This window comes from Cervus elaphus, chromosome 8, assembly GCF_910594005.1.
Source record: "Cervus elaphus chromosome 8, mCerEla1.1, whole genome shotgun sequence".
NCBI classification, from domain to species: Eukaryota; Metazoa; Chordata; class Mammalia; order Artiodactyla; family Cervidae; genus Cervus; species Cervus elaphus.
In genome coordinates this window covers 24,268,379-24,295,080 of record NC_057822.1, presented here as the reverse complement: position 1 = coordinate 24,295,080, position 26,702 = coordinate 24,268,379, and the positions used below count along the sequence as shown (strand labels likewise).

At 39.4% G+C, this 26,702-nt stretch overlaps 1 protein-coding gene across 2 annotated transcripts in view; it reads right to left on the bottom strand.

The window, feature by feature from the left end:
- The window catches only part of FARSB (phenylalanyl-tRNA synthetase subunit beta), a 68,248-nt gene that overhangs the window by 17,571 nt on the left and 23,975 nt on the right, over positions 1 to 26,702 (bottom strand). For both annotated transcript variants that reach the window (XM_043909884.1, XM_043909885.1), the window contains 5 exons: positions 26,308 to 26,515; positions 25,735 to 25,815; positions 21,541 to 21,633; positions 17,664 to 17,781; positions 5,112 to 5,267 (listed from right to left, as the gene is read on the bottom strand). In XM_043909884.1, the coding sequence (XP_043765819.1) occupies positions 5,112 to 5,267; positions 17,664 to 17,781; positions 21,541 to 21,633; positions 25,735 to 25,815; positions 26,308 to 26,515 (656 nt within the window). The remainder of the gene's footprint in view (positions 1 to 5,111; positions 5,268 to 17,663; positions 17,782 to 21,540; positions 21,634 to 25,734; positions 25,816 to 26,307; positions 26,516 to 26,702) is intronic.

The window sequence follows — 26,702 nt, the reverse complement described above, 5'->3', positions numbered from 1 at the left end:
ATTAGGTGACACTAACAGAAGGTATCTAAATATCCTCTGTAAGTACATATGGTGCAGGATTAAATGTGCCTATTACTTGCAAGGTTATTTTTCATTTCACAAAATGGATTCTGAGCAGCATGAAAATTAGAACTGTCAAAACTAAAAGTACGAAAACTTCTGTTTTTCCATCTTTTCTCAGGTTAAACGGATGTTTTCCATAGATTTGTGAATAAACAAAACTGAAAAAGTAACAAATTAAAGGGGAAAAAATACACACACACACTCAAGTCAACGCAGCCAATCACACACAAAGCCCACTATCTTCTATAAGAAGTGATTTTCACCATAATTTGCCCAGGGACCACATAACTGTTGTAAACACAAAAATGCTGGGAATTTTCCTTGCCCAGAAGTGGTTTTTGAAAAGGATAAATGCATTTTAACATACATAATTTAGTTTGCAACAAACCACAAAAACAGAGGGGAAGAAGTTTGGGGAAAAAAGTGTATACACATGCTGTAATGACCTGCTCTGATGCCAGTGGAACACCATGAGATGTCTGAGGCACTCACAGCGCTCTGCTGTTCAGTCATTCAGTCGTGTCTGACTCTTTCTGACCCCATGGACTGTAGCCCACCACGCTCCTCTGTCCATGGGATTTTTTTCAGCCAAGAATACGGGAGTGGGTTGCCATTTCCTTCTACAGGGGATCTTCCCGACCCAGGGATCGAACCCACGTCTCTTGCATTGGCAGGCGGATTCAAAAGGTTGAAGGTTTGCTTTCTTTTTTCCCACTCAATGGTTGTCTTTTTTTTTTTTTTCTTTTTTTTTTTCTTTTTTTTTTCCAGTGGGTTTTGTCATACATTGATATGAATCAGAATGGTTGTCTTTATTTTACTGGCAGTTTGACATCCTAGCTCCTTTTGTGTTCTTAACTGCCATGGTGCTCAGCAAATAAAATCTATGTGAGACTAAGCGCCCATGGCTTCTAACTGTGGCTGCAGTCACAGGCCTCAAGAGTGCTTCTCGAAGACTCTGGGGAGGCAGAGGTCTGCTGCCTGCATCAAGCAAGGTTACGTGCAATGTCACCAGAACTCCCTGGGATCAATGTGATGATCAATGAAATGAGTCTCCAGATTTCTCTCACAATGGACAGGGCCAAGTTTCTCAGAGGGGAATCAAGTCTGCTCCCCCCTGCCACCAAACAAAGCGGCATGAAAGGCAGGCAGTGGTGCTCGCTAGTGGACATAGAGAGACTGGGTACACCTGCCAATGAACTGACATTAGCATGGCTCTCTGGTGACCAGACTTTACTCAATTATAATGGCAGGGCCACCAGGGACTTTTAATTATTAAAAGGTAAACCATATGCCAGAGTAACAGAAGACAGCACAGTGATCAAGAATGGCAGGAAACGGTAGCTCTTCATCTGTTTCTACTTGACATTTTGATACTCGGAAGACCTTCTCTTGAAGCAGAAAAAACTATATGCAATTAACAATAAACCTGAGGAAACGATACAGCTAAACATGCCTCAGCAACCAAACTCCTATGTAGAAATTTACTCAGGAGATAAATATATATGAAATTTTAGAAGAAGAACTTCTACCAACTTTACTGCTGACTTACTTTGACAATGGCACTTCTTTAGGTCGGTTTCTTTGACCGTTATTAAAAAAAAAAAAAAAAAGGCAATCAGAAAAAAAGATTAAAAAAACAAAAAAAGGTAATCATGCTTATTATTAGATAATCAAAATGTAATAAAATATAATATTCTGAGAGCCAAAGTAAATTCAAAAGAAAAACACATATGGCCTCTGTCCTCATACAAAATCAAACAGCAATAACAACTTGGCTAAAACACTGAACATGAAGATCTACAACCACATCATAAGTGGTTACAGTTTATGAATGCAACTTCTAACACATACTCTCCAAACCAAAACAGATATCTATATGTTAAAAAAATTAAGTATTATATTGTCTTGATGCTAAAAAATGTAAGGATTAAAATTATAGTTTTACAGGTTTAGAATATTAAAAATAGAACTTGAAAAAAGATTAACATACATAGGCTGTATCATAAGAGTTCCAAGTGGCACAAAAGGTTCCCAGTGGAACTTGTCCGAATGCTGTAGCTTCTACCTTCATAAAGTTTCTTAAATCAGGCTTCTCCTTGGTATAGCCTTGGCCAACATTCAAGTTCAAGTCTTATTTTCACTGCTTTAAAATACACTATAACTTAACCTTTCCACCACGCTCTTCCCCTCTACTCTCTATGCCTTCCAACTTACACACTGCTGCCAGATTAATCCCTTCGAAGTACAGATCCAATCATATCACTCACTTAAAGGCAGGGAGGGGAAGCAGCAGCAGCTTCAGTATTTTCCAGTTAGTTAGCTGACATTCCTTATCCTAGCACTCAGGACACTGTGTCCCAAGCTTCTTCCTTACCCTAGAGTCAAATAGAACTGCACTAGGCCTTGTTTCCCATCATTTCTGGCTTTGCTCTAATGGTCTGCCTTGCTTCCCATCTCTCACCTATTCGTTCAAAGGCTCATGTGACCTCCCAGAAACTCACTAACGTTTTCCCAGATACCCTGAAGAAGCCACACCATCTCCCTCTCTGGAAACGTCAAGGCACTGGCCTTAGCAGCAAGGTGTGAGAGCTGCTGGGCAATGGTCATTGCCCCTGTAGGTCCCTTGACAGCAGGACCTGGATCCTACTTACTCGGTCTTCATGGAGCCTGTCTCTCAACTGGGAGCTCAGATTCTTCTGAGAAATACGTCTAAGGAACTGACTGAGGCTGGAGAGTCATTATATTAAGACACTGGTTTATGGCTTATAGAAACATCATTAGTCTAAAAGTTACATATAAAAGTGTCATAGGCACAACAAATTAAGCTTCAATTTTCCATGTAGATCTTTGCAACCTTTCAAGCAAGAAAAAAAATTAATCTCATGTAGTGGCACAATCTGTTTCAGAGAACAGATTTTTATCCAGTTCATCTCTATATGAAATAGAAAATTTCTGAGAAGAGATTGTATAGAAGGTTAAAAAAAAAAAAAGTGTTACATCAGCTCTCGGGTTGCTGTTAACATGGATGACCAGAACTTCAAGCAGAATTCTAGAAGCGTCAATTGGTGAATGAGTGCGGAAAGCCACTATAAAGGTAGGCATCCTGGCCCTGTGGACAGAACACTGGGAGGCAGGAGCCCTGGGTTCTACACGTGTGACCCAGCACAACTCATTCAACCTGCCTGTCCTCGGCTCCTGCACTTGTCCACCTAAGGAACTGGACCTGATGAACTCCAAGACCCAGTTCCAACACTTTAAAATTCTATAAGCATAATACATATCTTCACTGGACGACTGTTAATGAGAGGTGTGGCAGAGAGCCCTAACTCCCTGCAATATGTAATCTTTCAATTTTGTTAAAAAAAATTTACGTAACTCCACAAATCTTCAACTGAAAAAGGCTCAGATATTTATGGCTATTGCATTTTCAAATAAGTTTCCAAATTAAACATAAATAAATAACCAATAGTGAAAAACTATCTTTGAGGACTAAGAAAAATAAATCTAAGGGGAAAACAAAAATATGTCCCCCCAAATCTCAGACCACTACCAAGTACTGCTAAATAACACTTCAAGAAAAAGTGAATTTTCCAACAGAAATTTAAAATGCCAAAGAGTTATAAGATTGTCAGGTAAACAGTGGAAATAAAGTGGTAAAACGTTTCTTTCAAGCTTTTCTGAATCTCGTCTAACAAAATATACCGATTCAAGATACAGGGATATGAAAAGCAAAAAATTCAGAATTCCTCAGACAAGAAACTAGCATGTTAGGAGTCTATATACCATTCAGCTAGCCTAACTTCCACTCTCTCTCCCTTTTCTCCATTTGCCTTAAAGGCTTCACATAGGTGGCTGTGAGCATAAGTCATGAGTTGAGGTTCTCTCAGTTTCCAGTTAGGACTGTGGGTTGGCCATGGCTTGACGGTGCCAGTAACTAGAGGTTACCGGCACTCAGCTGGAACAAAAGTATACTGTGTGGTGCTGGAAGAGCTCTGAAAAGCATTTTCTTAAAATGCTGGAGGAAAAAAAGGTTTTTCTAGAAAATATGGACAATTAATTGATTTAAGGAACTAAAGAGCCTCTTGATGAAAGTGAAAGAAAGAGGAGAGTGAAAAAGTAGGCTTAAAACTCAACATTCAAAAAACAAAGATCATGGCATCTGGTCCCATCACTTCATGGCAAGAAGATGGAGAAGCAGTGGAAGCAGTGACAGACTTATTTTCTTGGGCTCCAAAATCACTGCAGATGGCAGTTGCAGCCATGAAAAGAAAAGACGCTTGCTCCTTGGAAGAAAAGCTATGACCAACCTAGACAGCATATTAAAAAGCAGAGACACTACTTTGCCAACAAAGGTCTGTCTAGTCAAAGCTACAGTTTTTCCCAGTAATCATGTATGGATGTGAGAGTTGGACCATAAAGAAAGCTGAGCACCAAAGCACTGATGCTTTTTTGAACTGTGGAAAAAAGCAGAGACACTACTTTGCCAACAAAGGTCTGTCTAGTCAAAGCTACAGTTTTTCCCAGTAATCATGTATGGATGTGAGAGTTGGACCATAAAGAAAGCTGAGCACCGAAGCACTGATGCTTTTGAACTGTGGAGTTGGAGAAGACTCCTAAAAGTCCCTTGAACTGCAAGGAAATCCAACCATTGAATCCTAAAGGAAAATCAGTCCTGAATAGTCATTGGAAGGACTGATGCTGAAGCGCCAATACTTCCGCTACCTGATGCAAAGAGCTGACTCATTAGCAAAGACCCTGATGCTGGGAAAGATTGAGGGCAGGAGGAGAAGAGGATGAGATGGTTGGATGGCATCACCGATTCAACGGACAAGGGTTTGGTGATGCACAGGGAAGTCTGGCGTGTTGTAGTCCATGGGGTTGCAAAGAGTTGGACACAACTGAGCAACTGAACTGGACTGAATTGATATGAAGCTCTATCTCCTACTTCCCTATCATTCCCCCCATCAAGCCAAAAAGTTTTATTACAAATAGGGCTTGGGCTCCTCGTTATGGCATCGCTGACTCTAGACTCAATGGATCTGTCTCACCTTCTGATGCTTTGATTGCATATCCTCCCTTCTTTTCACCAGGAGGCACGTCAAGCAGCTGCATGACTCTATCCAGAAGCCCATGGATTATCTCAAACCCAGGATTCTTGTTGTAATAAACAGCACAGAGATGCCTGTAGTTTCTTGCACCCACATCTGAAAAAATAAAAAAAAAAAAGAAATGGTCACAAGGATACGCTGAGGTCACCTAAGAAGCTGATTTACCCCAACACAAACTTGGGCAAAATCAACAAAAAAGGACACCGATTAGTAAACATACGGAGAACCAATCAACCTCAGAAAGACAAGATGGTTTTTCAACCATCAAGTTTCCTGAAGTGTTTTTACTCGGGGGAGGTATGGAAATCCCTCAAGGCTGGCCCAGGAACAATAGGCTTCATTGTGGTATGAACTGGTAAAGGATTTAGCAACATTTTTCAGAGCCTTAAAACTTAATACTCTTTAAGGCAGAAAACTATCCAAAAGAAATAATCTTAAATACAAAAAAAGGATTCATACAGAAAGCTATTACTTCTACATAAAGCATTAGTTCCAACAGTGAAAATTAGAAACAACCCAAATTAGGAAATGGCTACATAGAGTTACAACACAATCACTCATCAGAATACTATGCAGCTAAAAGGCATCTTTGAAAGTGAAAGTGTTAGTCACTCAGTTGTGTCCAACTCTTTGTGACCCCATAGACTGCAGCCCGCCAAGTTTCTCTGTCCATGGGATTTTCCAGACAAGAATACTGGAATGGGTTGCCATTTCCTTCTCCAAAAAGCATCTTTATGAAGATTCATTATAGTAGAGCTAGAGCAAATACTTAAAATAGTAAATGAAACAAAAAGGAGGCCGCGAAGTTCAAAAAAGAAACAAAAGCCAAATCACATTGTCCAAAGAGTATATGCAGGTTGGAAAACTATAAACAAATAAGGGCGTGAAAGTGTTAGTTCTCAGTCCTGCCCCACTCTTTGTGACCCCATGGACTGCAGCCCACCAGGCTCCTCTGTTCATGGGATTTTCCAGGCAAGGATACTGGAGTGGATTGCCATTTCCTTCTCCAGGGGATCTTCCCGACCCAGGGATGGAACCCGGGTCTCTTGTGCTGCAGGCAGATTCTTTACTGACTGAGCTACCAGGGAAGTGACTGTCATCAAAGTCAGGACAGTGACTGTTGCAGGTAAAGGGAAGGTGATAACGACAGAGACGGGTCTTACAAGCAGCTTAGGACACTGGCAACATTTCACTTCTTAACTTGGAGGGTTAAACCAGTGTCTGCTTTATAACCTTTTTAAACTATGTCACATGTACACATCACAATTAAAGTATGAAAAGAAATAGCAATTTATGAAGGATACAACTATGTGAATGTAACCACAAGCCAAAAAATTCCATTCGCAGGAAAAAGTATGTAAAGAAATGTACCTGAATGTTAACAGAGGTAATGTTTGGGTAAGATTAATTTTTTAAGTTTATCTATTTTCCAAGCTTCCTTGATTAGTATATTTTTTTCTACTTTGAAAATCAGAACAAACTTGTGAAATGTGGTATTTTTAAAAGTTATTTATTTGGTTTTGCCAGGTCTTAGTTACAGCATGTGAGATCTAGTTCACTAACCAGGGATGGATTGAACCTGGGCCCCCTGCACTGGAATGTGGAGTCTTAGCCACCAGACCACAAGGGAAGTCCCACAAATAAAATATTTTTAAAAGAACTGCAAAAATGCAAATGACTAGATAACAGACTGGTTCATCCTTACAATGGAATACTACTCAGCAATAAGGTAGTCTTGATAACTTAGATGTATCTCAAGGGTACTAAGATGAATGAAAAGAAGCCAGTTTTATACGGCAATGTAAGTGGACAATGTAAGTCCATTTATGTGACAAGCTGGAAAAGGGAAAACTAAGGCAACAGAAAGGGCTTTCCAGGTGGCATGAGCGGTAAAGAACCTGCCTGCCAATGCAGAAGATTTAAGAGATGCAGGTTTGATCCCTGGGTCAGGAAGACCCCCTAGAGGAGGGCATGGCAACCCACTCCAGTATTCATGCCTGGAGAATCCCATGGACAGAGAAACCTGGAGGGCTACAATCCACAGGGTCGCAAAGAGTTGAACATGAGTGAAGTGACTTGGCATGCACGTACTCGAGGTTACAGAGAACAAGGCAGTGGTCCCCAGGGTGAGATGTGGGGAAATGTGACTACAGTGGGACAACTTGTGGGTCTGGGGCGTGACAGAACTGTTTTGTATCTGTAGTGATGATTAGAAAAATTTAAAACTAATTTATTAATAAAGAAATGCATAGCATACAAAGACAGACTCAAATTCACTGGAGATCATTTAACTTTCTAACAGATAAACACACTTGTGGCCCTTTAATAAATCCTGGAGGAGACTGCTGCTCTACACAAACAATGAACGATGGCTTCATTTTACCTTTTAAATTAGAAAAAGAACAAGTTAATGTCTATCTGGGGGAACAAACTGACAATAAAAAGCTGCTTCATATTAGCATGTATTGAGCAAAAGTTCTTCCACAGACTTATTCTCATAGCCATAATCCACACAAAATACACAATGTCTTTTGCCTTCCAGATATCCAAGTAAACAAATGAATATTTCAATACATTGTGTTTTACTACGAAAGTAATATAAAAATGAGTCCATAAATGGTAAAAGGAAAGGAAAACATGAACGAATTATCTATTATGTGCCAGGACTTGGCAGCTATCAGCCTATTTGTCATCTTAATTCTCAAGACAATCGTGTTAGCTAGGTTTTTATTGTACCATAAAATGGACAGGAAAAACTAAAATGGAGAAACAAAACTCAGAAAGGTTTTGCCCAAAGTCAAGCTAACTGCCTGGAGCTAACTGTAATTAATTACACAGCTAATAAGTTACAAAACCAGGACTGGACCAGGACTGCCTAACTCTAAAACCCATACCCTCTCCACTATACAGCAGAAATCTCTAAATCTCTGAAGGATTTAGAAGAAATTTCTAAAGGATTTAGATGAAGATAAAGAAAGTATAAGCGCAAACGTATGTATGAATATAATTAGTGTAGTCAAAGATGTGCATTCTTGAAATGTTTTTGATATATTAAACAGATTTCAAAAGTTTTCAGGTTTAAGACTTATAGTTAAGCAACTGAAATAAGTTTATTTTTGGAAGTGAGTTAACTAAAGTTTCTAGCCATCATCAGTGTTGTAACTCATGGAAATTATATTCTAAGTTAAACTTTGGACTGAACATACATAGAGAAATAACTCTCCCTGCCATGTAACATTTCTTAGCACCCACTATGTTCAAAGCACTCTACTCTAGGTAACCCTAGAGGGTAGAGGTCAGAGCCAGCATAGGGCCTGCACAGACTAACTGCTCAATGATTATTTTCTGAATAAATAAATAAAGCCTGGAAAGAAAGCAAAGCATACATAGAATTAAACAAGGCCAGGACCAGACAGGGGCCACATTCTAAGTCTGCCCAAGAGCCAGATGATGTTGGAGAGTCAGGACTGTGCCGACATCATTCTCTATCACTTCCACGTGCACAGATAAAGACATTTGCTACCTAAAAGCTATAATCGAAGGTGTCAGAATAAAGATTAATATTACACCCAGGCAGGCATCAAATCTCACTAGTCAACCACATGCATTAATTAAAATGAGGGGAATGACTGCTCTGTTGAACACTGACACATAGACACACAAACACACACACTCCTCTCTCCTCTCCTCCCTCTCTCTCTCCCCACGCCCCACTTCCCCTTGAAGAGAAAAAAATGCAATGAAACAGAACTAACCTATCCCTTTCATATTACGGACTTGCTCCTGGGTATCTCTGCCATGTGGTACCCATTCGTTGGTGTCACATGCTTCCACTTTAACACACAGCTACGTATTGAAACTACGTTGCAGCCCCATTCTTGCCGTGAGAGAAGAGCCCCACGTAATGCCACCATTCAGAGAGCTCAGTACCACAGACTGGAAGCTCTATTTCGGTAACCTTTGCCTTGGAATACTTCTGTCCTGATCTCCACGTTATGCAAAACTTGCCTTTCTGATAAGAGGAACAACATCTGGTTTAAAGACTTAGAATTAAAAAAAAAAAAACAAAAAACTGATTTTGGTGATGAGAATAATGAAATTAGGATAAAAATATAGGACCAAAAAAATTATACTCCACTCAAGAAAGGTTTCAGGATGTTTGCAGCATATACATATACAGTAATAAGCTGTTTATTTTTTAACTCAATGTCGCAGTATTTTTAGGAAAGGCCACTGATTTCAGGGCTTTATACTAAGCCCACCATAAGAACTAGATCAAACGCTGACGAGGTGTGCTCTCGCAGCCCCCACCACTGATGGGCTGTTTTTTCACACCTCTTCCAGGTGCTACCAGTCCCTCTAGATCTGCTTCATCACATCCTGCTAAAATACTTCCTCTGAATTAGCTGGATTGAATTGAAAGAGAAAATAACCACATACTCACTTCCACCCAGAAATGTCTTGGAGAAACTGCTAGGTTTAGTAAAAATTTCCACTTCCGAGGATTTTGCACTGAGGGACAATATTACATCACAGGAAGTTCACTGCCTGCCTGCCATAAAATAAGAACTATTTAAATTTCATGCCAAAACTAGGGTTTGTTGGAAATGCTCAGTTCTTTATAACTCAGTTAACAGACCTCTTGTGTCATGCCATCAAACAATTCTGCTTTTTAAAGGGGCCTGCCAAGTATGTCAGCCTAAATTACCAGTGTCTTTCCCAGACTTCAAAGTACTGCCTGGAGAGGCTGATCTAAACCACCCAGAGGAGGGGTAGCTGCTACAATTCTGGAAGCTGCAAGAACATGCCAGATGATTTTATAAAGGAAGAAAAAAAGGGAAAAAGTGATACACGAAGTCCCTTAGTAAGTGACTACTGCATACAATTCAAATTTTAGAACAGGCTTCTGCTTAGTGTAGACTCTCTTTCACCCGAGGACGAATGATTAAAAACAAATTAGGGGTGTTAGGTTAAGTTATCATAAATGGCACAGAATGGAAAAGGACAGAGTCTCCAGGTCAATCTTTCCATTTCTCTTCCCACGTTCAGAGAGAAGCCCAAATGAAGATACTAGGAGAAAGCCTACTGGGAAACCAACAAAGCTCCCAGGACAACTGGTGGCTGATACTGAGCTTGAGAATAACTGTCTGGCCACGCTCAGAACATAAAACAAATCATCTTGATCTTAGTTTATTCCATCCAACAAATTTCTTTAATATTGGTGGTACCCATGAGATGATAGCTTATATTGCAAATTTTACTTACCTTCAGAAGAAATTCAGAGTAGGCCTAATGATTCACAGAAGCTACAAGAATCTCATTAAGACATACACCATTAAAAATTATATCCAATGTGGGAGAACAGGAACTTTTACGCACTTTTGATAGGACTGCAAATTTGTGTTAAAAAAAAATTCTTTTTAGTAGAGAATTTGACAATAGTCAAATATGACAATTTGACAAATAGCAAACATTTAATGTGCATACCTATGGACTGACCAACTTCAAAAAATACATATAAGGGTACTAGGATGCTCATTACAATAGATGTATTTAGCAAAAACCTGGTAACAATCTAAAGTCATCACAACAGTCTGAGTAAATAAATTACAGTATATCCACACAATGGAACGCTATGCAGCCATTAAAAACAATGAGATAGGGGGACTTCCCTGTTGGTCCAGTGGTTAAGACTCCACCTTCTAATGCAGCGGGGTATGAGTTCACTCTCTGGTCGGGGAATTAAGATCCCACATGCCAAAGCCAAAAAATAAAGAAAACACACACACACACACACACACACAACAAGCAATGAGGCAGACAGAATGCATTCATAGGGCAAAAGTAAAGAACAAGACAGAAAAAGCATAATTCTATTTGTGTGAACACTAAGAAGTACTTGGATCTGTGGCTACACACAAAAATGTAAAACACACAGTAAAATATGCATAGAATGTCTGGCAACTAATTAAAGGAGTAGGATTTGGGAAAAGGTGGATACGTGGTTTCATTTTTTAATGTGAAAATAGAATTACTCTTAAAAGTATGTATTTGGGAAAGTTCTTAAAGATATTACAAATACATTTTCAATTTTAAAAACAAACATAATAAAACCTAAGAACAATTTTCCTTAAAGCACTTCTATATTACAGAACTGAAGTAGAGACTTATCTTTTTCAAATAATGCTGAAGGCCAAGAAACAAATGTGAGGAAAAAACTATGACCTTCTCCATGCATGAAGGAAAAAGTTACATCCTTGTGGGTTGGCCTTTATTTCATTAACATGAACCTGGAATGGATTTTTATCTATTAAAAAAATACAACATTCAACGCATGACAGAGCACATTATAGTCACGTTAGGCGATCTTAACTGTGTTGAGCCAAATGTACTAAAATAACTTTCTATATTAAAAATGATGTTATTTACACAGTTAAGATGCCATCACACATGTGAATGATGCTACTTCAAATATTGTTAAGGTCAATGTACCCTACACCCATACTTTTTGAATTATTAATTGGAAATTCTACATGCCAAAAATATAAAGTAGTAAAATTAAATTAATCCAGACTGATGACATAAGCTCTCTTCAGAGAGCCACATTCCACATGTGGACACTAGATAATCTCTTAATATTTAATGACTGCAGAATTAATGAACAATTTCTCAGAGCTGAAGTATTTTACAAGCTCATAATGAAAATGCTTTCATTGAGCTTTTTATCAAGTAAAGAATTATAGAAAAAACTACAAAGATTGGGCCCCTTTATTTCAGTAGCTTATAATACAGAACAGATACATGAAGGGTGCAAACCAACAGCAAACAGAAGGACCGAACCAAATCATAGGAGAACAGTGAATCAGCTATGCTCCAGGAGCCATGGTGGTACAGGGAGCAGAACAGACAAGAATCTTAAATATATTAAAGATAAAAAAAAATCACCTTCCAAAGTTTAAAAAAAAATTTCTGGATTTCCACATCCAAACTAAGCAGGGTAAGATGTAGAGCATTCTCTGACTTAGAAAAGCCGCAGGGAGAATGAGAAGGTTTAGGTACTATTTAAGCAGCAGTTTTGCAGGGCAGAGAAATGCAGTCCTACCACGACTAAAGCAATGCTCTGCAGAGGGAGGAATGGTCTGAGCAAGAAGTGAAAGTTTGGAGCAAGTGTCCTTGCTGAGGCCAGTGAGGTAACTGGACCCTTCCTCAGGTCAAGGGCCTTTAACCCATTTCTCCTACTGGAATAAATAGTAGACCCCCAAATTCTTCCCTAGTGGCTCAGACAGTAAAGAATCTGTCTGCATTACAGGAAACCTCGGCTGGGAAGATCCCCTGGAGGAGAGCAAGGCTGCCCACTCCAGTACTCCTGCCTGGAAAATCCCCATGGAGCCTGGCGGGCTACAGTCCATGGGGTCACAAAGATTTGGACACAACTGAGCGACTTCACTTTCACTTTCACGCACTGGAGAAGGAAATGGCAACCCACTCCAGTGTTCTTGCCTGGAGAATCCCAGGGGCGGGTGAGCCTGGTGGGCTGCCGTCTATGGGGTTGCACAGAGTCCGACACGGCTGAAGTGACTTAGTAGCAGCAGAATGACTAAGCACACAGCACAAATTCTTTAAACTAAGGCACAATATGATTATCACCGATAGATGTCAACAGACAACTGGATGATGACATTATGCTAAACGTATTTATTTAAATATAAATGTTTCATTTAAAAAATATTTTAATGTATTTATTGATTTGGCTGTGCCAGGTCTTAGGTGCAGCATGTGAACTCTTTAGTTGCAGCACATGGGATCTAGTTCCCTGACTAGGGCTCAAACCCGGGCCCCCGGCATTGGGGGCATGAAGTCTTAGCCACTGGACCACCAGGGAAGCCCATACCATGCTAAATGTAAATCACCCTATATACTTGCTCTACAAAGTCAAACTATGTCTTCCTTCTATCATTCCTTTTAAACCTAGGCTCAACCCTTGTTCTCTACCGTTATTGTGAGCTTCGAGGCATCCAGGCAGCTTCAAGGAACACTGTGGAATAAACTATGACAAGCAGAATTCAATCTGCACTTAATAAAAGGCCAGAGTGTGGGACTTGGCAAAATATATTTGCATTTGTGGGCACAAAGGTTAGCAATCCCACTCCACAACTGCTCCCCTGAAGTAATCTTTTACTATTTTGTTTGCAGTTTCTCCTCCACACTGAAAAGACAAATGTAACAACTGAAAAAGACCAGTTAGTCACACGGCAGTCTGATCTGATGGCTTCAGTTCAGTCTCTACTGGACTTCATTGTTATAATAAAGCTGAAAATTTACTCCAAAGCAGAGTCTGCATTTAACTTCTCTTTCAGAGACACACATCACTCTGCCCAATAAAAAGGATAAATCAGCTTAGTCCCTAGAGTCAGAACTAAGTTTTTTTTAAATGTTGCTGCAACTTCAGATCAGGAGTGTGTCTGACTTAGAGTGGAAACCCTCACACTTGAGGAGGGTGCCCAAGTCTCTCACTGGGCAGGCTGCCAGCCTCATGTCATGGCCAGTGAGAAAGTCCACAATGGCATACGAAACTGTCTGATGAGGTCAAACAGGGACTGAGGGACTTTCATCCACTCTTACAGGAACACAGGTCAGATAGAATTTGTGGGAGTCATATTGAATTCAGTATAGACTCCCTTTCCATTTATGGAAAGCATATCTTGAAAGATATGCTTGGCTACACAAAACTGAAAGGATGCTGAGAGTGCTGGGTTTCCCCTAAAGTCACAAAACCAATTAGTGGCAGTTGTCACTCCCTTCTCTGTGTGATCAGCGTGTCTTACACACTCCCTTGCAGCACCATCTGTAAAAACTGTTCTCACTGGTCTGTCTCAAGGCTGGCTACCTTTCTGTCATTCCAAGCATGTCCCTGGTGAAGAAAAGGAACTTAAAAATACATTCTAGCAGTAAAACGAATGAGAATGTCCTGACCACTCTTCCCACACACCTTCACCTTTTTTCAACCAATAGTCTGAGTACTGCCCTCACCAGTGAAAATCTGGGACATTTTCATAGTTAACTGGAAGACTGCTCTACCATTTTATCTTTCATGATCTAGATTTTTTTCTCTTCAAAACTGTTTCATTATTTAGGAGGAAATGGCTAATGTAAATCCAAAAGAGAAGATTCCTGGTTTGAGACACAGTAAAAACATATGCCTAATTCATTGAAAAGAAGTGGGTGATAAACTGCTCAAAAAACAACCTTCTTTTTTTTTTTTTCCTGGGCTGATTAATTTATTTTATTTTATTTTAATTTTTTAAAAACAACCTTCTTAAAGTAAATTCCCACAGTGTTTGGGTTTTCTTTTCCTTAAAAAAAAAAAAAGCACAACAGAAGAAAAACCAAGTCAAAAGTTAGAATAAAAATTAGTCCCACTTGTCTTAGCAAGGTGGTATTAACCCTTTAATGACCAGCCAATTTTTAACTCATTCTCAAAATTTCCAGAGACCTCAAGATGCTAGGTATCTGGCCTTAGGGACTGCTAATACCCTGACAGAGCACATACTAAACAGTGCTTATTACGTGGCTGCAACTTTCTAAAATACATTTAACTTTTACAACAAATCTCATGAAAAAAGTGCTATTGTTGTCCTCACTGTACAGATAAGGAAACTGAGGCACTGAAAAATTAAATTGTCTAAAGTTAAGCAGCTGGTAAGAGATGACAGAGAGTGAGACTGGTTGGATGGCATCACTGACTCAATGGACATGAGTTTGAGCAAACTCCAGAAAATAGTGAAGGACAGGGAAGCCTGGCATGCTGCAGTCCATGGGGTTACAGGGAGTTGGATACAACTTAGCAGCAGAACAACAACAAATGGCAGAACCAGGGCTCAAATGAGGGCTGCAGAGTCGCTCCTGGACCTGCGGAGCCAGGCGGCCTCTCCTGCAGAGTCCTCCCTGCACAGCAGATGACAGACAGGGAGGCCACAGGTCCACAATGAGAATAATCCACCAGAAAAGCTTCTTCTGCTATGAAACAGGATCCAGGCCTACGTAAACAGGAAACACACTCCACATAAATTAAAGCAAACCTATGTTTTCAAGATGGTAGACCTACTGAACACACGTACCTCTTCTTATTCCTTGAATGCCATTGGTATGACAGAAAATTTTAAGGAGAAAGAATAAACCATAATGGTGCAAGACAGAAGACCAAAGTCTATCAGTTAAAAAATGGATTGATGTGGAAAACAAAGCAGAATGATCACAACTAAACACAGTTGTAAGAGAGGTCTGCTGCAGAGAGAAGAACTACTCTTTCTGAGGAAACAAAAGTGCAACAGAAATACAAATCTTCAAGTTAAAAAGTACGCATATGGATGGGGTTTTTGAATCATCACCAGGGTGATTTGTTCAATGACGGCCTATGGGACTCATACTTAAGAACAGCTCTCTTTCAACCTCTCCATGCATGGGCCTTGGGGCCTTCCCAAGAAACACAGAGAGAAAGAAACCCAAAAAGGCACCCTACCCGGCACTGCAGTGGAGCGAAATGCTCCACGCCTACGGCAAAGCCTCCCCGTTGCAACTGTGGGGCCGCAGGTGGCTTCTCACTCACACCCTCCAGGCTCCAAGCTGCCCGCCTGGGAGCAGGAAGCCCGGCAGGGAGCCTCTGCTACTAGGGAAGAGGCCTGGTGCTGAAACAGTATTACAGAACTTTTGAGGAAACCTCAAGTAATTAACCTAACCCGAATATTTAGAAATATGAATGGATCATCAAGGATGAAAACAACATAAAACTCAAAGAACTAGTATGATAGATAACAAGTCAAAGTTAACAGAAAAAACTGACATTGGGATAATAACAAATTCTGTTATCTGTACCAAGGGATGGTTAGAGGCAATAAGAACCCTCAAAACTATTTGCAGCTGGCACTGAAGATGTCTTTTCTGTTACAGCAGATTTATCACACAAAGAAAATTCTACAGGGACGGATATGAAAATGAACTTTTATTCTCTAAGGATATGAGCACTGAGACCAAAATCCTGGCCCGAGCCCTAAGTTCCTCATTTTAAGTGACTCTGAGCAAATTACCAGTTTTTTGTCTTAATTTTCCAGCATATTAAATGGGGACAATATTTTGTCTCATTTGCCTCAGAGATGTTTTAACAATCAAAAAAGAAAAAGTACCTTAAAAAAAATTTTTTTTTTTTGAAAAGCACCATACAAATGCCTGGTGACACTGTTAAAGAAAACAGGCTACATACTGGGGAGCAGATGGAATCCAGCCTTTAGCTGGAAGGTCTGCGATGGACAGTCCACCACAGACAGTCAAGGTGGTTGTACCTCTGTACTATCTATTTCCTAACACGGGCTGGTTTACAGTCAGCGGTTCTTGACTACTTTCTGGTAGTTAGAATGATGCCATATTGTCCTCTTCAGGAGAAACTGAGGAAAAGGCCTCTTCTTTTGTGAACTGATTCAAAGGAACACACTGTGAATTTTGCAGAATCTGCAGTAGACTGAATAAATACTGTTGGGACTTCAACGGTTAAATCCAGGGACTCAAAAGAAACACTGGCAGTAATTTAGTCCTTTGAGGGCACTGCTCACCAAGAGATGCCATACACACAGCTCCAAGCAGTCAAGTCAAACTGATACAAAGTTGAAGACATGGAGAAGTCTGAATGAGACTGGCTTTCTGGGCAATCAGGTTTAAGTACTTACTACATACTTATTTATTAAATAACCACTATATTCCAAATACTAGATGAAGCAACCTGCTGTACTAACAAGTTCAGACCATACTCACAAGAAGCAAAAACTGGTAAAACAGATTTATAATCACTGGACAACAGTGATAGGAACAATAACTGCAGAATGGTAAGATATAAAGTATGTCAAAATGAAAAAAAAAAAAAAAAAAGTATGTCAAAATGATACACGTATAAATCACAACATAAGGAAAAAAGAAGTACTCCGTAGTGCTTTTCAGGTTGAGGTTTTAATAGGGCTCTTCATAAATATTATTAAACTCAGTTAAAATTTGTTTTCTATTAAAAATAAGAGATACTACAGTCAAGTATCTGGCCCTTGTTTGGACTGATTCACACAAATCAGTCATGAAAATTAAATTTATGAAACAACTGGAAAAATTCAAACACTAGTTAGATATTTAATGATAAAATATAGTAACGGAGTTAGGTTATTAAAAAAAAAAGCCAAACCAGTGATACTCCTTATCTTTCAGAAACAGAAACTAAAGTGTTTGTTGCTGAAATGACATGGTGTCTAGGATTTACACTACTCTAATATGCAGCAGTGGGTTGGAGTAGACATGAAGGAACCCTGGCCACGTGTGTGTTGATAACTGTTGAAGCTGGGTGCTGGAATCACAGGGGAAAAAAAAAATCACATTATTTTCTCTACTTTTATATATAGTCGAAATTTTCATAATAAAAAAATGCTTTAAATATACAAATCAAAGGTGACTCATTCTTACCTCTGCTAGAATCTTTTATTACAATGTCAGAGATTTCAAACAGCTTCAGAGGAAGTGGCATCTTCCGATTGGCAGCTATGGTCTTGAGGAGGCCAGGAAGAAGGGTCGTGCGTGCCACCTGCAGGAGAAGATGGGAAACTGCACTGACCAAATAGGAATCAAATGTTTAGTTTAAGACTTTGTGGTCTCACAGGAAGATACTTTTGGAAAATGCAATGCCTAAATATCCCAGTCATTTTTAATTTTTAATTTAAGGACTTCATGTTCTGCTTCATTTCACAAAGTAATTGAAGGAGATTACAAGAAATACAAATATTTTATATAGATTAAACATGAATTAAACCAAATTTTTAAAAACTAGGACCGAGGAAAATGTAAATGCAATAAAAAATACCTGGACAATGAGGAAAACAGGACACAAATACGTAGGCACTACAAAAAACCATGAAGCTGCCATGAGCTGCATATGACCACAGTTTTCAGCTTAGTAGCCAAAACAAATAGGAAAACGTGCATAGTTATTTCATTCTTGATGAAGAAATACAAACACACATCCTGATTTTTTTTTTTTTTAAAAAGGAAAAACTTCCCTGCTTTTGGCTGTGAAATAAATTTCTCCTTCTAAGCTGTATGAGATGCTAGTTTCCAACACATCGTGTTACCAGAAGGGTTTTATGAGTGGTGGTATTACATCTGCAGTTAGCCTTCAACACCATTACCTTGTGTCTAAGCTCTGCCTGAGCTTCTGAAGCTTCTGAGCTTCTACTTACCACTTTATTATGATCTATTATTCTCCCTACAAAGTGATCCTTTAAGACCTGAATCAGATCATGGAACTCTCCTGCTCAAAAACCTGCAACAGGCGTCTATCAGATTTTGAATAAAATCCATGCCCTACGTGGGGCTTTATGTGAGTCTGGCCTCAGCTCCCTCTCCAGCCCCAGTACCTGCAGCTGCCCCTGGCTCACTGCACGTGCTCCAGGCACACTTGCTCCACACCCCAACCCAACCTCCACACTGGCTCTTTCCTCTGACTCACATGTTCTTCCTATAGATCGTACATAGCTATCTTATTTCCTTCAGATCTCTGCTCAAAGGTCTACATGGTTCTACATGGGCTTGCCCTGCCCATTCTGGCTAAAACAAGCAGCCCCTCCCAGATCCCGCACAAGTAACAGTAAGCCTTTAAAAGGACCTGCTAGATTGTGCAGAGCAGAGAACACCCTTCCTACCACAGTCATTCCACCAGCAAGGTGCTATCAACCTTCAACTTTGTGCTTCCTGGAATATGTGGCACTTTCCCAACCAGAGAGAAAAGTGCCCAAACTGTTCACAGAACAAAACCACAATGTCAAAAACAAGTTTAACTTATTGCAATCAAAACAAGCTACTTTTGCAGATAACTTCTCTTAGAATTTTTTTATTCATTTTATTCTATAGATAAGATTTATTTACTTCAAAACTCACAGCAATACAAAAAATTAAACTGGAATCAGATCAAGCTCCTAGATATAATTCTAATTTACTGAAACTACAGGGGACCACCAGAATATAGTCAGCAAAACCCTAAATGTGAGAACTCCACAGGGTAAGTGACCCAGTTTCTTCCACAAAGTGAAAGGGGACAGAGACAGAGGAAGAGATGAATGGATGGAGGGACAACCTGGGGATTAAGAGAGACTAAGAAGCACATCAATCAACATCACATTGAAGTATGAACTTCATTTGAATCCCAAATCAAACAAACAATTAAAATGAGAGGGAGGGGACATATGTATATCTATGGCTGACTCATGTGGAGGTTTGACAGAAAACAACAAAATTCTGTAAAGCAATTATCTTTTAATTAAAAAATGAAAAAAATTTTAAAAATCTTGAGAAAATTTGAACAATAATTAGATATTTAAGGGTATTAGGAATACTATTGTTAATTTAAGGGGATATAGTAATATTCTGTAATTGTCTTTACAATTATAGTTAAATTTCACATACTTCAGTAAATAACACTTCTCTTATTTCATCCATTTTCTAATATATCTACTACCAAAAAATAGCCCAAAGTTAAGAATTAAGCAAAAGAAAGAATAAGCTTAGACAATAAACTGACAGAAGACCATGAACAACATACATTTATTTTAACCATAAATAAATATAAACTTGTTAGCCACATTAGTAATGGTAGGACATAGCTATTCGTAAAGCGAGGGTAAAATACAGAATCTGCCAAATCTAAAACAGATTCTCATCTCTCCTGTATTTAACGCAGAAATATTGATTCTTTGCATGCTGAAGTACAGCTATTTATAGCGACATTTTATGTGCTTCTGATTTATTTTCTTTCCACTTATATAAAATAGGCAGGATGTAAACCCTAAAGAACATAACATTATCACACTGTAAGGTATCTATCAAGCTTAATAAGTGAACCTAGAAGGAAAAAAAAAAAAAACTTGGAAAAAAACTCAAAAATCCATTAAGATTTACTGAAAAATTTCCACCCATTTATAATGAGTGAATCAACACCTGTTCCATTCTATCCAAATGAATTTGAGTACCTCTTATTAAAAAGAACACCTACAACATCTTAGAAAAGCCAGTGGGCCTCAGAAAACAAAATATAAAAACTCATTACTACAATCCTTCTAAACTAGCATAAGGATTCTTCAAAGTTCTAACACTGAATACAGAGACAGAACTCAAGTTCTTGATGCATATTATTACAAATTAGTTATTTAGTTTAGCTCTAATCTGCCACATTTAGTTGTTCTTCAGTTGCTCAGTCGTGTCAGACTCCCTCTGACCCCATGGACTGCAGCGCACCAGGCTTCCCTGTTCTATTTGTAGGTAGTCCTATTAGTTAAATCTAACTTAAAAAAAAAAATCTAAATTTTAACATTTTTAGAACTTTTAGAATGTCAAGAACTAATTCAGCTACTACTTTTAAAAGTGAAAATCAAGATCCAAAGAAACTCACAAATCATAGAATTCAGATGAAATTTTCTTAAAGCATTTCCTTCCAATTCTAAAATCCCCTTTGATACTAGAATGAATCTAATAGACATGATCCTCTCTAAAGGCTCCTCTGTCCACGGGATTCTCCAGGCAAGAAAACTGGAGTGGGTTGCTGTGCCCTCCTCTGGGGGATCTTCCCAACCCAGGGGTCGAACTCATGTCTCCTGCACTGGCAGGTGGCTTCTTTACTGCTGAGCCATGGGGGAAGCCCAAACAAACCACAGATATGCATACGCAAGAAAAAAGAGTGAGCTTGTTAAAGTATGAAAGATAAGACAACTCAAACTTACTAATAAGACATTGTAACTTTGAAATGCTCTCTTTTTGTAGTTTGTGCACTAATCTATAATGTATATCACTTAACATTTACTTCTAAAGGAATATCACTCTCATTTAAATATGTATCATAACCTTGACATGAAACTGCCAATACACTAGACAATCACAGCGAAAGGCACTGTCAGCAGAGTCTAGAACTGGCATGATGACTCATTTCAAAGTGAAAGACTTAATGGAGGCTCTGGGAACAGGTGCCGATTCACTCATAAATGGGTGGAAGAGAGGTGAAACCTGAAAATATTTTTTTAAAAAATCAACTGTGAAATGGAAACTTGAGATAAGAATGGCTGGGCTAGTTAGCACTAAGCAAGTAAGAACCACCTATACAGCTAATCAAGAAAAGATTATAAAATGCCCTAAGAAGTTTTGTCAGCAAAGTATCTAAGAACCCAACATAAACTTACCCAAGAAGAGATTCTAAAGAAGCTCTAAAATTCTGCCCCCTGAGATAAAACTGACGAGACTTCAAAACTCATGTACTGCCTCTCAGTTTTTACCCATTTTCTTATCTACTTAAAACCCTTACCTGGAATTCGGCTGTTTTAGGATTACTTATGTGGATGGCCTTGGTTGCAGAGATATCCATACCCAGTTTGTCAGCAATATCTTCTTGGGAGCACTAAGGAATACATGAAAATAGATCAATATGGAAACACAATGACTAAATCTTATTTAATGCTGTAACAACTTGTAATGGTCTCATGGCGATGCAGATGATATAAATCAGTAAACTAAGAATAAGCATGTATCAATTACATTCAGGTCCACAGCAGATGCAATTCAACATTAATAGTTCTCTTACCAAGAGTTCTAACCATGGTGCAGAGCTAAAGCACATTTTTCACGTGGAGTTGGTGGTACAGCCTGTACTGGGCCCTCCTACATTGACCTTACCAGTCCAATCTCCGACAATTCCCTTCTCAATCCCTGAACTGTTTACTTTTCCATACCTTTACCCGAAATGCCTTCCTGCCCAACTTGTCGCCACACCTCCCACCAAGATTCTGCTCAAAAGACATCTCTCCCACAAAAATATCCCTAATGACTCCAGGAAGAAATTCTCTCTCCCTCCTTGGTGTTCACACAGCTTTCTGTTTTGACTACTATTGTAACCTCCGCAAAATCCACACTGACTGTGGCAGAACAGTGGGTGGAACTGAGAGAAGAATTCAAGTGGCCTGAGTTATGTCATTTAACTTCTGTGCATACGTGTTTGATGAAGCTCTGGGTCATGAACAAACTCCTAAGCACTCACCTACCAAAACCCACTCACTCACCACCCACTCTTAAAAACCAGGATGGTAGGCAGAATTATAAAAATAAAACTCAATGACTAGGAGATACAGCAAGTCAAATAAATGTAATGAGATAAAGAAATAGAATGCTTGGCACAAAGTAAGTGATCAAAAGATATTAATGATGATTGGTGGTGGTGGTTTAGTCACTAAGTTGTGTCCAACTCTTGAGACCCCGTGGACTGCAGCCTGCCAGGCTCCTCTGTCCAAGGGGGTTCTCTAGCCAAGAATACTGAAGTGGGTTGCCATTTCCTTCTCCAGGGGATCTTCCCGACCCAGTAATCAAACCCAGGTCTCTTGCACTGCAGGCAGATTCTTTACCATTGGAACTATCAGGGAAGCCCATTAATGATGGTAATAAGTCACTATTATGAATAAACAATTAATACAGAGTGAAGTAAGCCAGAAAGATAAAGACCAATACAGTATATTAATGCATATATATATGGAATTTAAAAAGATGGTAACGATAACCCTATATGCAAAACAGGAAAAGAGACACAGATGTACAGAACAGACTTTTAGATTCTGTGGGAGAAGGCGAGGGTGGGATGTTCTGAGAGAATAGCATTGAAACAAGTATACTATCAAGGGTGAAACAGATCACCAGCCCAGGTTGGATGCATGAGACAAGTGCTCAGGGCTGGTGCTCTGGGAAGACCCAGAGGGATGGGATGGAGAGGGAGGTGGGAGGGGGGATCGGGATGGGGAACACATGTAAATTCATGGCTGATTCATGTCAATGTATGGCAAAAACCACTACAATGTTGTAAGGTAATTAGCCTGCAACTAATAAAAATAAATGGGGAAAAAAATAAATAAAATTCATACCCCCCCCAAAAAAAGAAATCACAATATTGAAAAAAAAAAAGAATAAACAATTATCACATATTTTAATGCTAACTTTCTGAATTTAAAAATTAACGTGAAAACTGATGTATCATCAGATTACTCTTTTCTGTTTTCCAACATTGGGTGATGTTCATTGCACTGTTCTACAAAACTGTCCTCGAGGACTAGTGGTCTGTATTTTATTTAGAAAAAATGAATGGGTTTAGATGTATTTTATGCCACGGTCAGTTCTAAAGACTTCTGCCTCGCTCTTTTGGAAAAGATTCTGAAGACACATTCAGGCACAGCAGAAAAGAGCTCCCGAACCACCACAGCTGCAATGGTGGGGAACGGTGGCAGGCACACTGGGAATAAACATTTTTTCCTCCATAACATGGAAGAATTTTTAAAACAAGATTTAGATACAATGTGGCCAATCAACTAGGAAATGCAATTTACACAATGCAATCTATTCTCAAACAGAACCAGTACTATCGGTATAAATGAAAACGGCCTCACAGACACACAGCTACCCGGCTAGGTATCTGAGTGACTTCCACTTTATTGTGATGATGGATGACAAAGGACAGAGATAAGAAGAAATTTAAATCAGGTATCCTGAAGGGGTAGTAGTGGGTATACAGGATGAAATGTTTATAAATGTTAATATTTGTGTGTTTAAAATGCTAGGAAAAAATGTATCAAGTAAATGAAGCCCATAATTTTTATGAATACTATTCTTATAATAAGGTTAAAGTAGGTTTTTAGTTTTAAAAGTGAGCTAACGTAAAAGAAAATATTACTACTGGTATGGAAATACAGCAAAAATCATGATGCTGTGTGAGGTATTTACACTTGGGAAATCAAGGGCTGAGTTTTATAAAAAGAAGGGCTGTTAGTTACTCTTATACAAAACTAGATATATAGAAGGCTCAGTGATGTTTAGGTCTGCTCATAAAGTATGTAACCATAAATATCCGTAATGTTGACATTCTTATAGGAAAACTGCTACTACAAATCTGAAACTCTCTAAGCACCTAACTTCTCCCACCCTGCACTGTGATAATGTATTGACACAACCTTGGACAGCTGAATGGACTCCTAGTGGAAGTCCATCAGTCACAGGCCTGGGGTGCAGACAGACCTGGTCTGGAACCCCTGGTGCACAGCCAACTGGCTGCGTGGAGTGGAACAAGTTACCTCAATCAACTGCTATGAGAGACAGAAACACCTACTTGACAGGGCTGCCCTGAGAGACGGAATCTCGGACATAAAGCCCTTCACGCCAGACCCATTCTCTCTGCAGTGTAGGTACTGGTCAGCAGGCAGAGCATGGGCTCCCCCTGAGATGCGTGGGGCTACGCACTTACAAAGTCACTTCCCTTGCCACTTGCTGTAATTTAAAAAAATAGAACACACTTCTAAAAAAAAAAAAATACACTTCCTTATGCGATTTTTTTTGTGTATCATTTTACATGAAATCATTGCTGTTCCTGACGGCATATGTATGTATGGTCCATATAGAACACCGTATTCAAACCTAACGTTCCTTCACAGTCTGACCTAAGCAAAAAGCACTCCTCCAGAAGTGAAAAGGCCAGATTTTGGTCACAGTTCTCCTGCTCTCTGTGTATGCTTTGCCGGGTGCTTATCCTCCCTCAGTCCCAGGCTCCCTCACCAGTACAGTGCCTGCATATAACAGATGTTCCATAAATATTGTTAAATGAAAGACCTGCTAAGCCAGAGAAACAACTAAGCTGACTAGGTCTGGAAGGTCCCTCCCAACATGAACATCCTACGAATTACAAATGGTCAGTAAAATGACATGAGACAGGCCGCATCACCCCACCAACCCTCCATGTACTGGTCGTGACTCCCACTACTTTTCTTCTGCAAATCAAAGTCTGAGAATTTTAGGGCTGGAATTGAGTTGGGGGGAGCTTTCCTGGTTGTTTTGGTTTTTACCCTACGTCGCTAAGCTGAAACGGACTTGAATCCTCAAGAACTACACTGTGGGCACCACAGAAAAGCTCAGCAAAAGAGAAAAAGAAACTACAAATTACACACACATTTCCTTCTCTTCAAATGGTCAATCTGCTGGGGCAAGGAGATTTCCGTCTGATTTTGTAATAAAATTCATTTCCTGATTCAGGCCTTTTATGTCAGCTTTTCAACTCAAAGCAAATGTTTGTGAACATGTTCAAAGACAAAGAAACAAGTTTAATGTGGAACAGTCCACAAGCCCTTAACCAGGGCGGCATCTAGCGGGCACACCACAACTGAATCAAGACTAAAAATTCTAATGTAGTAACTCTGGTTATGAAATTCACCGTGAGCCCTCAACAACGACATGAAACTCTAAAATACACTGTCGTCTGTCATTTCAGATACTGTTTTAGTCCTTCACGCTTTTCTGTGACTAAATAAATCTTTGTTTCTGTGTGAGAAGTTATACAATCTCTAAGTTACAAAAGTTATTCTAGAGCTTGGGAATTTTGTAAATCTTAATAAATTCATGTAAAGCATCACAGAACAAGGAATCTGGAGATTTAAAGAAAACCATCAGCAGGACAGAAAATGCATGTACAACATACCAGAGCAAAGGTAAGTGCTTCAGTGAATCCGGCAGCTGCCATGTCCTGTCTCAGGAGTTCTGTGAGTTTATTTAGGGGAAACTGGGGGGAAGAAATTATTTCACCTCAATAAAATTTCCCACTTAAAAAAAAAAAATTTATAGGAAACTTGTCATTTAAAAGAAACTGCCCTCCCACCCTAATATGCTGTAGTCCCACCATTATCCCACTACCTCACCATCCCCTCCCCACCACCCCGAACACCCCTCCTTAGAGGTACAAACCCTCCCTCTCTCCCACACACACCATTCTGCCTTCAGGCCCAGGATCAGAAAATGAACCTCCTACTTAGAGAAGCAAGGAGGGCTCCAAAATCAAAACCTGTCTTTCTTCAAAGAGTCAGTCATCACAGGTTTTTAACGTACTCTAATCAATGGGGCATCTGTTTTGTATCCTCTCCACAGCAAATGCCTCTCAGAGTGAAGTATGTCCAAGACTGCTTAATTCCGAGGCTCTGTTTCTCTCCAAGCCTTCCTGGCATTCAATAATCAGTTTCTAACAATAAGGAGTGTTTATTTAAGGGTGCAATCTTACTTGATTAGCTATGGTGTACGTTTTCGGGAGAGTCATCTGAATGTTGTTATATCCGTAAGCAATAGCTGCGTCTTCTATGATATCACAGGCGTGGATAATGTCAGCTCTGGTCGGAGGGATTTCAACCTCGATCTGATTCCCATCGCCTATGACTTCTGACTTTAAACACATCCTGGTCAGAAGCTTGGCAAGATTTTCTGGAGTTTCTCTGAAACAGGAATGTACAAACCGTAAATGTCACTGAATTATTTAAAACATGTTTATATTTGGTTTTAAAATATGCTACTACCTGAAACAGCAACCTGTCTTTGTGAATTTCAGAAGACCCCCGACATCCTAACTGAGATTCTGTCATTACTTAACTTTCTCTGAAGGGACAGAAAAACCTCTCTAAG